General features: G+C 39.6%; 1 protein-coding gene across 2 annotated transcripts in view; it reads right to left on the reverse strand.

The window, feature by feature from the left end:
* Positions 1-1,429: 1,429 nt before the first annotated feature.
* Positions 1,430-14,807, reverse strand: part of si:dkeyp-120h9.1 (uncharacterized protein LOC566469 homolog) — a 43,068-nt gene continuing 29,690 nt past the window's right edge. For both annotated transcript variants that reach the window (XM_041245138.1, XM_041245139.1), the window contains exons 5-10: positions 14,549-14,672; positions 11,471-11,574; positions 5,790-5,886; positions 3,479-3,628; positions 2,202-2,385; positions 1,430-1,922 (exon numbers count right to left, since the gene is read on the reverse strand). In XM_041245138.1, coding sequence (XP_041101072.1) covers positions 1,822-1,922; positions 2,202-2,385; positions 3,479-3,628; positions 5,790-5,886; positions 11,471-11,574; positions 14,549-14,672 — 760 coding nt within the window. In that variant the 3' untranslated portion in view covers positions 1,430-1,821. The remainder of the gene's footprint in view (positions 1,923-2,201; positions 2,386-3,478; positions 3,629-5,789; positions 5,887-11,470; positions 11,575-14,548; positions 14,673-14,807) is intronic.

Below are 14,807 nucleotides of genomic sequence, written 5' to 3' on the forward strand. Positions count from 1 at the left end.
GGGAGCCCCGTGGGGCCAGCCTGTCAATCATGGCAGTGACATGGAGAGGTTGGGTGAGGGTGTGTTATCTGTTCTTCTCTCCGAGTGGTCAGGAGGCAGGCCTTCGGGGGGGACGGGGGGCACACGCTGCATAAGCAGCACCTTTTGTTTCTAGTTTTATTACTGTGTTTTATTTTCCCTTTTTCTTTCACCTTTGGTTTTGATTATTATTCCAGCACATGCGTCATAGTGGGACTGACCAGAGGAACCTTACCATCATTGGTATTGTTCCTCTTGTGTGTGCAATGAAATTTATTATTTATTTTTTTTGAGTATCTTGGACGCTCAATGGTAAAAGGTTTTGGAGAGTCCTGGTCACTACATTATGTTGAACAACCATAACATTTTTTTTTCAATAACTACTGTATGTAAAGTAAATCTCAGTGAATACAATTCTAAAAACAGCAACATGTTTTTATTTTAACAGCATAACTTTTCTAAGCACAATAGAACATACTGAAAATGAAAAATGAAAGACTGATTACCTAGTGAATACCCAGAGTTTCACAGTAACCTAAAAACACATTCAATAAAGGTGAATTGAAATCAACTAAAAATTACATGCTGGAACTAGGTAATCCATAACTATAAAAGCATTAGCCAAAACATTAAATAAAAGTAATGTTAAATACCTGTGTGGGATTTTAAAATCCAATTCCAAGATTTATTACTGGTTTTATTCTTATTACTGGTTTTATATATGTATATTATACATATACACACAGCTATGCCCAAACGTTTTGCATTACCCTATAGAAAAAACACATTTTGCTTCATAGTCAAATGAAACCTGCTGAAAAATGTTACGTTAAGATACTGACATTTTGAAATCTAACAATAAATATTGTACTACTAGTATGGCTTCAGGTAGACTTTTGTGATATTATTCAGATATTATTTAGTTTCTTTGATTAGCTGTGTGTGTGTGTGTGTGTGTGTGTGTATACATACACATACATACATACATATATATATATATATATATATATATATATATATATATATATATATATATATATATATAGAGAGAGAGAGAGAGAGAGAGAGAGAGAGAGAGAGAGAGAGAGAGAGAGAGAGAGAGAGAGAGAGAGTAAATACTACAGAATATAGCTCAATGAGTCTTCTAATAGCAGAGCATTCAACAATAACATACCTGTAATTGTTCTATTCATTATAAAACATCCTGACAAATTTTTACACTTATAACTTTAAAGTCTTTTTCAAAATGGCCGCTCTAGTCCATTGGTTTTGAGATCCGTCCTCTAAATTATCTGTCCTCTAAATTGTGCTCTTTTCTGTTCCGTACTGTTTGGGAATGTGGGCAATAATCCTTACACTATCAGTAAAAGTTGTAAGTGTTAAAAGTTGTCAGAATGTTAACAATAAAAAGAAAAAATATAGGTATGTTACTTAAGACAGTTGTAGCAACACATGGGGACGTGGAATGTTATTTTTCAGAACCCCGCTTCTTACTCTAAGTACTGCAGGCTGGATAGTAGGTTACCACAGTGGCCTATTATCATGTGACATTTGTTGTAAAGCCAAAGTCCTTAATTGCTTAGCACTACCCCTGCATATACCACAAACTGAAATTGTACAGTACCGTTAACTTAAATATAACAGGGGACCAGAATAAGCAGGACTAAAAACTATAATAATAATAATAACTCAAATAAACAGAAGACTTGAGCTGCCATTCACCAACAAGTCAATTTAACTGCTTAACCTTCTGGGTAAAATCTTGCAGTACATTTGAAGAGTTCAGATTTCTCCAGCAGATCCTTATTCTCTCTTTGGTTCGTGTTTCTTGGCATCATCCAGATCCAACTCAGCATCAGCCAGACAACACATGCATATCTTCTGGGTGTTCAGCGAGAGAAAACCTATAAAAGGGCAAGTGAACATTTTATAAGAGTGCCTAGATATTACATTATTTCTCAACAAAATGTTGCCTGAAATTGTTCTGAAACTGTATAGAACATCTAACAAAAGGCATTTCTATGATAAAATTACAAATTGTTAAATTATTGCTTTTTAGCTGTTTTGCATAACAACTTTCTCACAACACTGTAACATGGAAATTCAGTTCCTTTCCTTTTCAAATGTCATGATTTGCATTAATTTTGCATTGTTAACTGAAATGTTAGCCTGTTAAAACGTACCCAGTAATTTTCCCAGGAATGCAGGCCTCATCTCTGGGGTGAGGTAGATACAGAGGTAATACACAGGGGCACCTGAGAGGGCAACCCCTATACCAACCAGGGAGTTTATAGTGTCGCTATAGAGGGGTACCACCACCAGGAATATGCTGCAGATGCAGTACACTATAGGGAAAAATAGGCTCAGCTGTGAGAAAAAAAAAAGATCATATTTTAGATTACTTTATAGGAAACAACCAAGGGTTCCTTATTTAGTTATTTTCTTTAGTTATTTTTCAAATTGTACATTGTTGGCACTGGATATAAACATACCTTGAGGGCAGAAACAACGTGAACACACCTGAATACAGTAATCCGTCATTTACCCACCCGTCACATATCCGCCCTAACTGTTTATCTGCCATGATCAAGCTCTTCAACACAGTGTGTGTTTGTGAGAGAGAAAGAAAAAGAAAGAGAGAGAGAGAGAGAAACGGAACCAGGGTTGGATACCGAACAGTGAGTAAGCTAATCGAAACAGTCGACAGACAGGCGAGTAGCTGAAGTTTATTATTGAACAGAGAAGATTAGTTCAGAGAATGTAGATCCCACCAAAGTCTTCGTACACTGTGTTACATGTACTCTGTGCACTACCATTGCTGGTAGCGTCACGTGAGCTGTTCAGTGTGTTGATATGTAAATAAATCCTGTTCACCTGCGGAGCGTATTAACTTCAATCTCCGTCTCGATCTCCTGCCTGTCACTCAGCAGCAAATGCACGCACCAGCATAGCAGACGGCTACCCTGTCTCCAGCATTAATACCCTGTATCTTTCTAAACAAGTTATTTAGGGGGAGCTCCCTAATAAAAGCTGAATCTTAAAACAATCACTGTGTGAATATAGTAATTCTTACAGCTGTATATAATGGTATTTAAAACAGGATTCATTTTTCAGACTTTTTACATAGCTGCCCTTACTCTGGTCCCACCACAGTTGGATACGCGATGGATTACTGTATTCACTATCCCGCTTCTCCCAAGCAAAGACTGGCACATTATGCTGGGATGTGTTGTAGTTTTGTGATATGAAATACTGTGAACTGAGTACTAAGAAAATAACTCTTACTACTGGTTTCACAGAACACAATTCGCAAAAGCCTTGGACAGCTTTTCTCAATAACATTAGTTAGTCCAAGATAAGTGATAATCAGGGCTCATGAAATGAGCCATTGGATAATAACTTTTACCAAAAGCATAAGGCCTGACAAACTCAAGTCACATTACTCAAAAGTTGCACTTACCTTCACTGGCCTGGGCATGTCTGGGTATTTTACTCTGAGGTATATCTGACTGGCAATTGAGAGTCCAATGAAAAGCCAGTAGTTAAAACTGAAATAATTAATGAGCTGAAATACATCTTCCACACAGAGGTAAATCAAGGACATCCCTCCCTAAGAGAAAAAAAAAAGTAGGAATACAAAGATTGAAAGGAGATCAATTAAAAAAAATAAATCACTCACTCATGACTGAACATCTGTTTTAATTAAGGTTTACATCAGCAGCACTAAGGTTATGTCAGTATTATTCAGGATGCTGAGATTCAGTTCTTATGAAAACTGAAGAGTACAAACATACACAAATCAAATAAGTAAGACTGCTGTCTAAATATGGAGCTTTAATAAAAAACAAAACAAAATAAAGCCATCTATATTTATATGTAGAATGCTCCTTTTTCAACTGCATATATAATACTGCATACATAATCTATTTAGTATTAAGGTTATGAAAAATAAATAAGTCCCTTTATTGAATGTAAAATCATGTGGAACACTAGCTGTTTAGAACATACAAGCACAGCCTAATTAAAACTCAAATATCCTTACCTTTAATTAGCTTCAACACTTTTACTGCCCTTTTATTTAAGCAGTAGAACCTTGATTAAAGGCTTTTACTGTGTGGTAGTTGACTTTCATTACACTTTTGTAAAAGCTACTCTTCAACAGTACTGTAGTCCTGAGGTTTCACTTATTAACTAATTATTACAGGGTTTCCTAACCATAAAGGTTGAACACTACATGCTAGCTCACTCTTTGTTGGTTCTCACCTGTTGAAGACCCCACCCCGCACACAGCCCCCACACCCCACCCATGCGCACACAATCCCCCCACCCCATGCGCACACAGTCGCCCCCTCCCCATGCACACACAGCCGCCCCCTCTCCATGCACAAAACAGCATCCCTACCCCATGCACACAGCTCACCACCTTGCCATGCAAACACAGCTCCCCACCTTCCGATGCACACATCCCCCCTACCTACCAATGCACACACATCCCCCATGCAAACATAGCCCCCCCCTCCCCATGCAAACACATCCCCCATGCAAAACACAGCACCCCACCGCCCCATGCACACACAGCCTCCATCCCCATGCGCACAGCCTCCCTCCCAATGCAAAAACACAGCCACCCCACCCCATGCACACATAGCCCACCACCTCCCCATGCAAACACAGCCGCCCCTCCCCCATGCACACACAGCTGCCCCCTCCCCATGCACACACAGCCTCCCTACCCCATGCACACAGCTCCCCACCTCGCCATGCAAACACAGCTCCCCACCTTCCGATGCACACACATCCCCCATGCAAACATAGCCCCCCACCTCCCCATGCACACACATCCCCCATGCAAACACAGCCCCCCACCGCCCCATGCACACACAGCCGGCACACAGGCCTCCCTCCCTATGCGCACACAGCATCCCTGTGTCCATGCACACACAGCCACCCCACCCCATGCACACACAGCCCACCACCTCCCCATGCAAACATAGCCCCCCACCTCCCCATGCAAAACACAGCCCCCCACCACCCCATGCACACACAGCATCCCTCCCCATGCACACACAGCCACCCCACCCCAAGCACACACAGCCCACCACCTCCCCATGCAAACATAGCCCCCACACTCCCCATGCACACACATCCCCCATGCAAAACACAGCCCCCCACTGCCCCATGCACACACAGCCTCCTCCTCATGCACACACAGCCAAAACCACCCCATGCACACACAGCCCACCACCTCCCCATGAAAAACACAGCCCCCCACCTCCCCATGCACATACAACCAACCCCCCCAAAGTGGATGTCGGGGGACTTTTAAACACACACACACACATACACTTCTCCATGCACACACACACAGTTAGAAAGCAATGTGATACAAGCTGCCTCAACTTGAAATACTGAAACTGCGGGCAGGTGAAGGACACAAAGTTAATATTGTCTTTGAAAAAAAAGGACAATCTGTACAGCAAACAGTGACATTCTCAATATGTACAATACATTGTTGCTGTTTCACAGCCCCTGATTAGCACTACGAAAGGTTTCTTAGATAAGGTAATCCTAGAGCTAATCAGCTGGAAAAAAGAGGGCTGTCCTTTACCGATTGACCTTCAGAAAGTATTTTTTTTTTTTTTAAAAGTCAGTAAGACATGAAACTTAAACTAATTGGTTGCAAAATGTACTGAAGCTAATAATATAATAAATATAAAACTAACAGTTAATGTGTACATTATCTGGTAGTTTCCAAGTTCAGGAATACCTACATTGAACAGCAAGGCAGGAATAGGAGTGTATCTCAAGACATGTATCATGCAGAGAACGCTTGGAAGGTGGCCCTCCCGGGAACCCACAAAGAATAACCTGCGAGCATAAAGTAATGTCATTCATTGTCAGGAGCAAAAAAGTGTAATGACATGCATCACTCTACAAGAAAACGTGAGCAGATAAATGATTCATGTGACTGGCAAGCATCAGAAATTGTGTTTATAGATAAATAAACAACATTGTATATATTAACTGTACAGTAGCCCATAGCTACAGTAGACACTCATAAGAACAACCCTATGTGTTTGTCCTTAAGCGATAAGAAATACATTAAAAAATAAATAAATAAATAATCAGAAAATGTACATTATATAAATATCGGTTTAACATGTTCTGCAGTATAAAGTATATAAAGGAACACAACTAAAATCAATGACGGTTTATTATACTGTATAGTAAATGTATCTTTACTGTTTTTGCTTTTACAATGTCTAATCTTTCACAGACTTGCTAAAATGAAGGGGTTCAAGCTCTGAGCAATTCCAACAGGTTTCCTGATGTGTCCTGGGACCCCTCCTCTTCTCACTCTACACCCACTCGCTAGGCACTCTCACCTCCTCTTTCGGCTTCTCCTACCACCTTTAAGCTGATCATGCCCAGATCCTCTCCTTTCCCTCCTTTTCACACATCTGTTCTCAGAATGCCTCTCGGCTATCTCAGCTTGGACGCATTCTCACCACCTCAAACTCAACCTCTCTAAATCTGACCTCCTCTACTTTCCTTCTGCTTCCTCTCCCTCCTCTGACCTCTCCATCTCAGTATCCCTTGACTATAGCACACTCTCTCCATCTCCTGCTGAAAACCTAGGTGTTATTCTCGACTGAGGTTGCTGTGATTCAAATTCTATTGCTACGACACTACTTATCACATTGATTTTAAAATACCATAGAATACGATAAAAATTAAACCATTTGAAAATCGCAATAATGGGAAACGATGTAGTCACTTTGCCATCAATAGCACTCTGTTTAATTTAAGATCTCCTATGGTTTCAATTGAAACGGGGTCAAACGTTATTTCATTTTGTGGTTTTATTACTACACAACAAAACAAAAGGATTTTAGTTAGCAGTCTGCTTTGAAATACCAAGTACATAAATTAGAGATTCAAAATAAGGGAAGGGGGAGGGTTAAGCTGCAGTGGGAACCTTTATTTATTTATTTTTAATATAAAACGACAGCTCAACCTGGAGGTGGAAAGTGATGTGGCCAAGGCAGCACTTCCACTGACTCAGTTTACACAGGACAAAGCATCTGGACTTGCACCTAAATTAAAAAGATGGCAAATTATTTTGGTTTAAAAACCAAATTAACCAGTTGAATATGGCATGCCTATTTGTATGGCCTGTGACAAACAAATTGCTATGAAAACACAGTGAACATGACCAATTTATTTGTACATCTAAGAAACCCAGAAAGTTACGCAGCTGCAAAAGAAGAACAGAAAAAAACAGCAAGAATCAAGCAAGAATGTGAAAACGACTGGTGAACTTTTCAGGAAAGCTAAAAATATTGAATTCATATTTAGCAAGTTTAGTTTTTGCATATACACTATAACGTCACTAGGTGTTTGCGTGCACTGTGTACGTAAAGTTCAACTTTTTTGAATAGACAGTCTTGATCCATTTGGACAGCCATGCCTAGACAGGGCTTGATCATGGAACTTTGTTCCAGAACAGACAACACATCATCCAGACTGCTTCAAACATTTATCCTGTCAACACAGCAAGCCCTTAGGCAAGCACCATGCCTGAAAACGCCCCACTTGTACCCATACTGGGAACTTGTGGCTGCTGCTCTGACATTCTGTAGGGTATCAATAACCCTGTCGGAAAGCCCCGGTCAGTTCAAATGTTCACGTTCAGGGGCCAGAGCCGCAGGCTCAATGGGTGGGGATGACACAATGTTCCCCGCACCTAACTGAACAGGTCACAGTGTTCGGGAAAGCTCCACCGCTGGCCACTCAGGAGCTGCATCAGAATTGGAAACCACACCCCTGGGCCAGTAAGGAGCTGCTAATAGCACCCTGGACCGGTCCTGTGTGATTTTTACCAGACACAGCAGGAGCATGGCAAGCGGATGGAAGGCATACTTCCAAACCATTATGTGGAGTGCTATACTACACAGTGCCCCAGCCTAGGCTGGATGTGTTCATGCTGATGGCCTCTCTTTCTGGTGACACTGCCCAATGCTACGCTGAGGTGCAGTTAGGCAGGCTGTTTGCACCAAGAACGTCCTTAGACAGTCAAGAACACCGTCAACAGGCAGCCGCAGTTCAATGCAGGCTGAAAAACTCTGCTATTGAACCAGGCTTGCACAGGGCAAATGCGAGGTAGGGTCTGATAAGCCACTGCCCTCAAGCCCAAAAGTTCTGGAGCGTCATGACCATGAGTGCTCTGTTGAGCTGAATAGCTCTAACAGGCGGCTATTCTCTGCATTCTGACGACCAAAAAGAGAGGACAGCATGGAACCAGAGTCCAAGCACCCTCCTTGATAGGAGACTGTGAGAAAATGTGAGCTGGCTCTTTGCAGATTCACCGTAAGCCCTAACCGTAGGTGGCCGATGAACAGTTACGTGTGAGTGTATGTATGAGCTGGGGACTGGGCAAAACAAACCACTCGTCCAATAATAGAGTACTCTGATAGGTCTGAGTCTCAGTGGAGCCAGCATAGATTCCCTGCGCCTCAAAAAAGGCATGGGGAGCTAGAGAGAGACCAAAACGGCAAAACTCGTATGCTGTCCCCTAAAAGTGAATTGCTGGTACTCAAGTGTGCAGGTTTTTATGGGTATATGGAAATCTTTGAGGTCCACCTTGGTGAACCAATGAATATGAATGACTGCAACTACCAATAGAAAGAACACAAGCGTTGAACTGACAACAAAACTGGCAGAAGGCACAGGTGTTGTTGTCCAGACAGCAACAGTCCAAAGCACCTTTGACCATTGTTCCACAGTTCAATTTCTGTGTTCTTGTGCATATTTTAGCCTTTTAGTCTTGTTCCACTTTCTTAACAGAGGTATTCTTACTGCAACACATCCTTTAGTCCTGATTTCAAGAGTGACCTTCGTACTGTAGATTTGATGGACAATGGTACCTGTGCCTTCTGCCAGTCCTGTTGTCAATTCAACGCTTGTCTTCTTTCTATTCCTTAAGGATATTATCTTCAAGTATTGTTCATCCTTGTTAGACAGCTTTTTGGGTCTTCCAGTCCTGGGTTTGTCAATTACAGATGATGTTTCTCTGTACTTGTTGATTATGCTTCAGATACCACACCTTGAAAATCGAATGATGCAAGCTATTTCACTCAATGTGTTTCCTTCTTTATTCAAGTCAAGGTTGTTACAATAGTAGAAAACACTAGTGGAGGCTCCATGTAAATCAAAGAAACTACAAAATGATATTGCAAAAGTCTACCGGAAGCCATAATGTTAGATTTCAAAATGTCAAATTTTTCCATTTTTGTTAGTTTTTCATTTCGTATATGGAAAACTACAAAGCGATATGTAATTCACTATGTTACCTTAACATTATTTTAGCAGGTTTCATTCGACTTTATTAAGCAAAATTAGTTAATTCTATAGGGTGATGCAAAACTTTTGGCCACAGCTGTAATTGCTCCCCATAATTATCAAAAAAATAATAATTCTTAAAATCACCTATGTTTTTTTGGTAATATCAAAAAAACCTTGCTGCAGGAGCACTGGACAGAGCAGTTAATTCAACTTAAAAAGAGTAAGTAGCTGTGTTCCGAAAAAAATAAAGCATTACTTGTCTTCAGGTGCTGCTACAGCTGTTTAAATAACGTACCTGTAATTTGTTTTTTCATTCTTAACAACCTGACAACTTTTTACACATAACTTTAAAGTCTGTTTCAAAGCTCTTTTCAAAATGTCAGCTCTAGTGCACCGACAGTGTAAGGATTATTGCCCCCATTGTCAAATAGGAAACACAACAACAATGATCCATGATGTGGTATGGAACAGAAAAGCCAGAGCACTTATGTTTATTTATTTATTTATTTTTATTAAATCTCTCTTCCTGCTGTGATTTAGAGCAGGGGGTCCCAATCCTGGTCCTGGATGGCCCTGTGTCTGCTGGTTTTCATTCCAATTGAGTGCTTAATTACTTAACTGATCTCTAAATTGAACTAATAATTTGCTTATTAGACCATTTTTCATTGTTTTCAGCTCCCAAGAAGTTGTAGATTTCAAGTTAATTATATTATTTTATAAAGAGCTTGAAATCTAGAACTTTCTAGGAGGCAAGAACAAGTAAAAAGGTCCAATAAGCAAACTGGAGATGTTGTACCTCACTGGGGCTCCAGCTCTGAAATGGTAGCACAATTTCGAGCAGAAGAAGTCAGTTTGTGCAGTGCTGGTAATGGATCAGCATCATGATATTTAACATCGAAAAAGACACTGGTGCGGTCTTGGAAGATATTGGTTGTTTTTGGGTCAGTTCGCAACTTTACAGTTACTCTGTGTGGAGAATCTAACGTAGGGCTGCTACGATTAAATCAAAAATTGATTTTTCAATTGATTCCACTCCTCATTACATACATTTAGATAAACACGATAATCAATTCAATAATTACCTTTTTGTAACGTTACATTTAAGTTTATCAATAAAACTACACAGAATGCCCTGCCTTGCTATTTACAGTATTTCTGCCAAAGACAAGCATTGTCTGCTTGTGTTAGCTAGCATCTGATTTGCTGGTCCTATCCTGACTACCAGAGAATGAGTTTTGAAAATGCTGTGTAAGTACGCGCCCTCTGTCTATTTGATGTAAACAAAAAGCGCGCCGCCTTGAATCCAGAGCACGACGATAGGCTTGTATTCCTGGCAAACAGCCTATAAATAAATTGTGCGCATTGAAGAAAACTGACTGTCTATAGTTTGCGCTTCTTTGGAGTTTCAAAATGAACTGTTAAACCTGGGAATAATACTGTTTTTTATGATGTATTTTTCTAACTGGGCTGCGTGCTCTATCTGCATTTCCTAATTGATGACTACATCTAGTCATCGTAAGTACAATCAGTGCTGCCCACAGCTGATAAAATTAATGATGGGCATGTGAGGGCATCTGTCATTGGAACCAGGTATTTTGAGTCCAATTCCGGTTCCCAAACTATTTGGAAAAACACATCCGTATGTCAATGTGTGAGTGGGGGAGGGGTTACATCAAATACATGCAGGAAGGTCCAGCAGATCAGATGCTATCGAACACAAGCAGGAAAAGAAAAGCATGCCCACTACTTGTCTTTGGCAGAAATACTGTAAATAGCAAGGCAGGGCATTCAGTTCAATTTTGTTGATAAACTTAAACAATATTATTAACGATGCATATTACAAAAATGTAATTATTGAATCGACTATCCAGTATTTATCGCAATGTATATATTGAGGAATGGAATCGATAGAAAATCAATTTTCGATTTAATAGTAGCAGCCCTACTGTACTGTAGTAATTATTCTTTTGTGTTAATGCCAATATATGAGCACAACATCTATGTACAAGAGGGGCCATATAAAAATAAAAACAATCTAGTGCTACAAAACAAATTACAAAAATAAAATTACACATACCAACATGCATGCATTTATGGACTTGCTTACCTGGAGGCAGCTATAATTGAAGAATTCAGCCCACCATAGCATGATATTGCCACCGATAATGGGATCAGCCATTTAACAAAGCCAAGAACTTCATCTGCAAATGTCTGCAAGAAAGATTTTACAATATTAATAGGTTCTTAGACAGTTGAGCACAAATGGTTCTTAGACAGTTGACCACACATCTTTCTTAAAATCATATTATTAGGATTAATGACAGGGGGTGTAACTGGATTCAGTTATTTACCTTGCTCAGTAATCCAACGCAAACATCTCGTACATCTAGATCAAGTTTGGTACAGCAACCAAGCCAGTAAAGACTTAGTTTTAAAACAGTTACTGTCATTTAAAGATCACTTTACAACTTTCAGTAGCTCAAAACAAATCAGCTCTCCCTTAAAAGGATCGGGTTATAGTCTCATTGGCTTGGCTTCCAGGATCTCTGTGGCACTGTTGCCCAGTGTTGTATGTTGCGTGTTGTGTGTTAATGTTGGGTTATAGTCATTTGTACATGGGATGTAAATGGGTCTGTTGAACACAAGTTGTTTAAAATGTATATCTTTATTTAGGCACGAGGATTGCATAGCACTTCACATGCAGGTAAAATGTAATAATATGCAAGCACAGGGAATTGAACTTTATTAATTCACATGCAGTTGTACCGAGACTCCAATTGAATGATTGATTAGCAAGAGTCTCGGTACAGCAGCATGTTTTTACTCACTCGGAGTTGCCATGACCTGTGTGTTTTGTCTTCACAACCTTTTATTTTCTGTCTGTTTCATTATTAAATGCTGAGTGAAACCAATCGCTCAGCTTCACCCAACTCCACCTTTCTGTTGTTTATTTGTTGGTTCCTGGTTCTGGTCTGACGTCACCCACTACAGCCGTCTTTGTGACAATCTCTCAATCCCAGCAACAACAAAAAGAGACACTAGCACACTAGGCTATTATTCATAAAAATAAAAATAATCCCTCATACCTGTACTTTTATATTTTGACAAGGCTTTACAACAAACGTCAAAGCGCCACACTACTAGGTTTCATTTCATGGTAATTGACCCGCTATGCTAATATTTCATATAGCACGCATCATAAAAATTTCCCAATAATTAAGTGTGCATTGCATTAAAATGGGTGTTTATAACTACTTTGTAAGATTTTATCGCTACTGCTACTACTAATTCAATTTGCTTTTTAAAACTACGTAAGGTAATATGCGCTTTTTTTTTTTAATCTGGTTACTCAGCATCGTGACTATCAGAATCACTACACTAACATGAACTTCATAAAAAATGTGTCAGGTAAAAGATTACGAACATTTTCAAAGAAAGTCTTATACTAATTATCATTAGTTATAGACAAGTATATTGTACTAAAATATTTTTCAAAAGTGTGATTCAATGCTGTGATCTTAAGGACAGTAAGCTAAGGGTTTATTAATTGACTTAAATGGAGAGCTCAGCTCGTTGCTGTGATTCCAGTGATTTATCAGCCACAGTCTGGAGGTATGTATATCAACTTGTAGATTGCACTCACAATTTATACAGTATGTATAAAACATTTACCAACAGATTAACCAGTTTTTACATTATTCAGAGGTGCATGTTTTCAAATTCCCGAGAAAGTATTTTTGGCAATTGTGGAGAAGCATTGATGTAGATCTGTGCCTTGTCCCTGGTTAGCTTTTTTTTTTTTTTTTATACCGAGGGTCGCTGGCCCTTGCATTGTTTCTTTTGATGTAGTGTAACATGCATTTCTTAACACAAGATTTGCAACAGGATTACAGTAGAAAGTGTATTTCTGTCTCAATAAAATAAGGCTACTCCAATATATCCCTTGAATTTGAAGCATTTTGACACATGAAATGATGTTAAATCGTCCCAATTGGCACTGGACTACGCACTCCAGGTGTTCCACGCTTGGACGCACATTGGAAAAATCTATTAATCTATAGTAAGATGAAGGTATGACGACATCATGAATCTAGAACAAAAAAATTCCATTCTGGCTGCCAAAAGTTGTAAATGTAGCTAATGTGTAAAATTACACGATCTTACTCATACATTAACTGGGGCAGAGATGCCGAACCTACAGGACCTTGTAGTATAGATCTTGGTTCCAACCATAGGAATGGGAATTAGACTTCCATTGTGTCTAGCAGTGTGAGCCACACTTTATAGCAAGCTCCTTTCCAAGCCAAGCTCAAGTCCCTCACCCTGTCAAGGGCTGGGAAGTTAGGGGCATGGACTTCAGATTTTAGATGATTTGAAGAGTACAGTTAACCCACTCCCCTAATTTATGCTAGTTGGACTACTGTTTTCATTCTACTGTTGACAAACACGTGTATTTATACACAGTGCTCCCTCTATATTTCGTGATTTGATCATTCGCAAATGTAGTTAATCCACGGTTAGGCCACGCTGACCATAAATTGTACACCATATACATTTTTTGATGTGCAATAATGGGGGGGGGGGGCTTTACTAGTTTTATAATGTATTGCAGATTTGAAAAAGGCAGAACAGTTAATTAGCCATGAAGTTTGTTCCCTAGTTTGTTTTTATGCTATATTACAATATTGCCACGGTGTGCCTAAATAAATTGTTCAGTTAAAAGTTTCAGTTTTAATTATGACTTAAAATGGGATGCAGATACCTATTGTTAGCCATTATCCTGAGCCCAACATTTTGGTGCTACTTGTATACATTGGCACGCAATAAATTTAGTATCATTCAGAAGCACCAGAACTTGTGTGCTAGGCTTAAATTTATTTCCTTCTTCCTACGCAGAGCATGTCCGATTCCCCACCACAGTAAAACGTGACGCAGCCGAAACGACTATCCACTGGGAGTATTTTTTCTATGCAGGAAACCGGGTCCTCAATGTTAGTTTTTAATATACATGGCTTTTCATTGCGTTTCCAAAGCTTTCCCTGGAGGTGTTTTCCATAGTGTCCAGCAGGTGTCTCACTCACTGCCCTCAAGATGCCAAATCCAAAACTGGAGACCTACATACTCCACACTCAGTAGCTCTAAACTGATTACACTAAGATCTTGAAGACACACATGGTATACTTACCACTGCTACAGCGTGACTGCTTAAGACTGTATCCAGGTCCAAGACTGTGTAATAAGCGATATTCGTCAGGATATAGATAACTGTAACTATAGGCATGGAAATGGCAATTGATAATGGCAGGTTCCTGTCGGGAAAAGTTAAAACAAGCACAAGATTTAGTACATTTAAAAAAAAAAAAGTTTTTACTATAGTCAGTTTACTATAGTGTATTATCAAAGGCATCTGATTGAAGCAAAATTTCCCAAAGTTGTAAATGTCT

Source organism: Polyodon spathula, chromosome 3, assembly GCF_017654505.1.
Source record: "Polyodon spathula isolate WHYD16114869_AA chromosome 3, ASM1765450v1, whole genome shotgun sequence".
In the NCBI taxonomy this organism is placed as follows: domain Eukaryota; kingdom Metazoa; phylum Chordata; class Actinopteri; order Acipenseriformes; family Polyodontidae; genus Polyodon; species Polyodon spathula.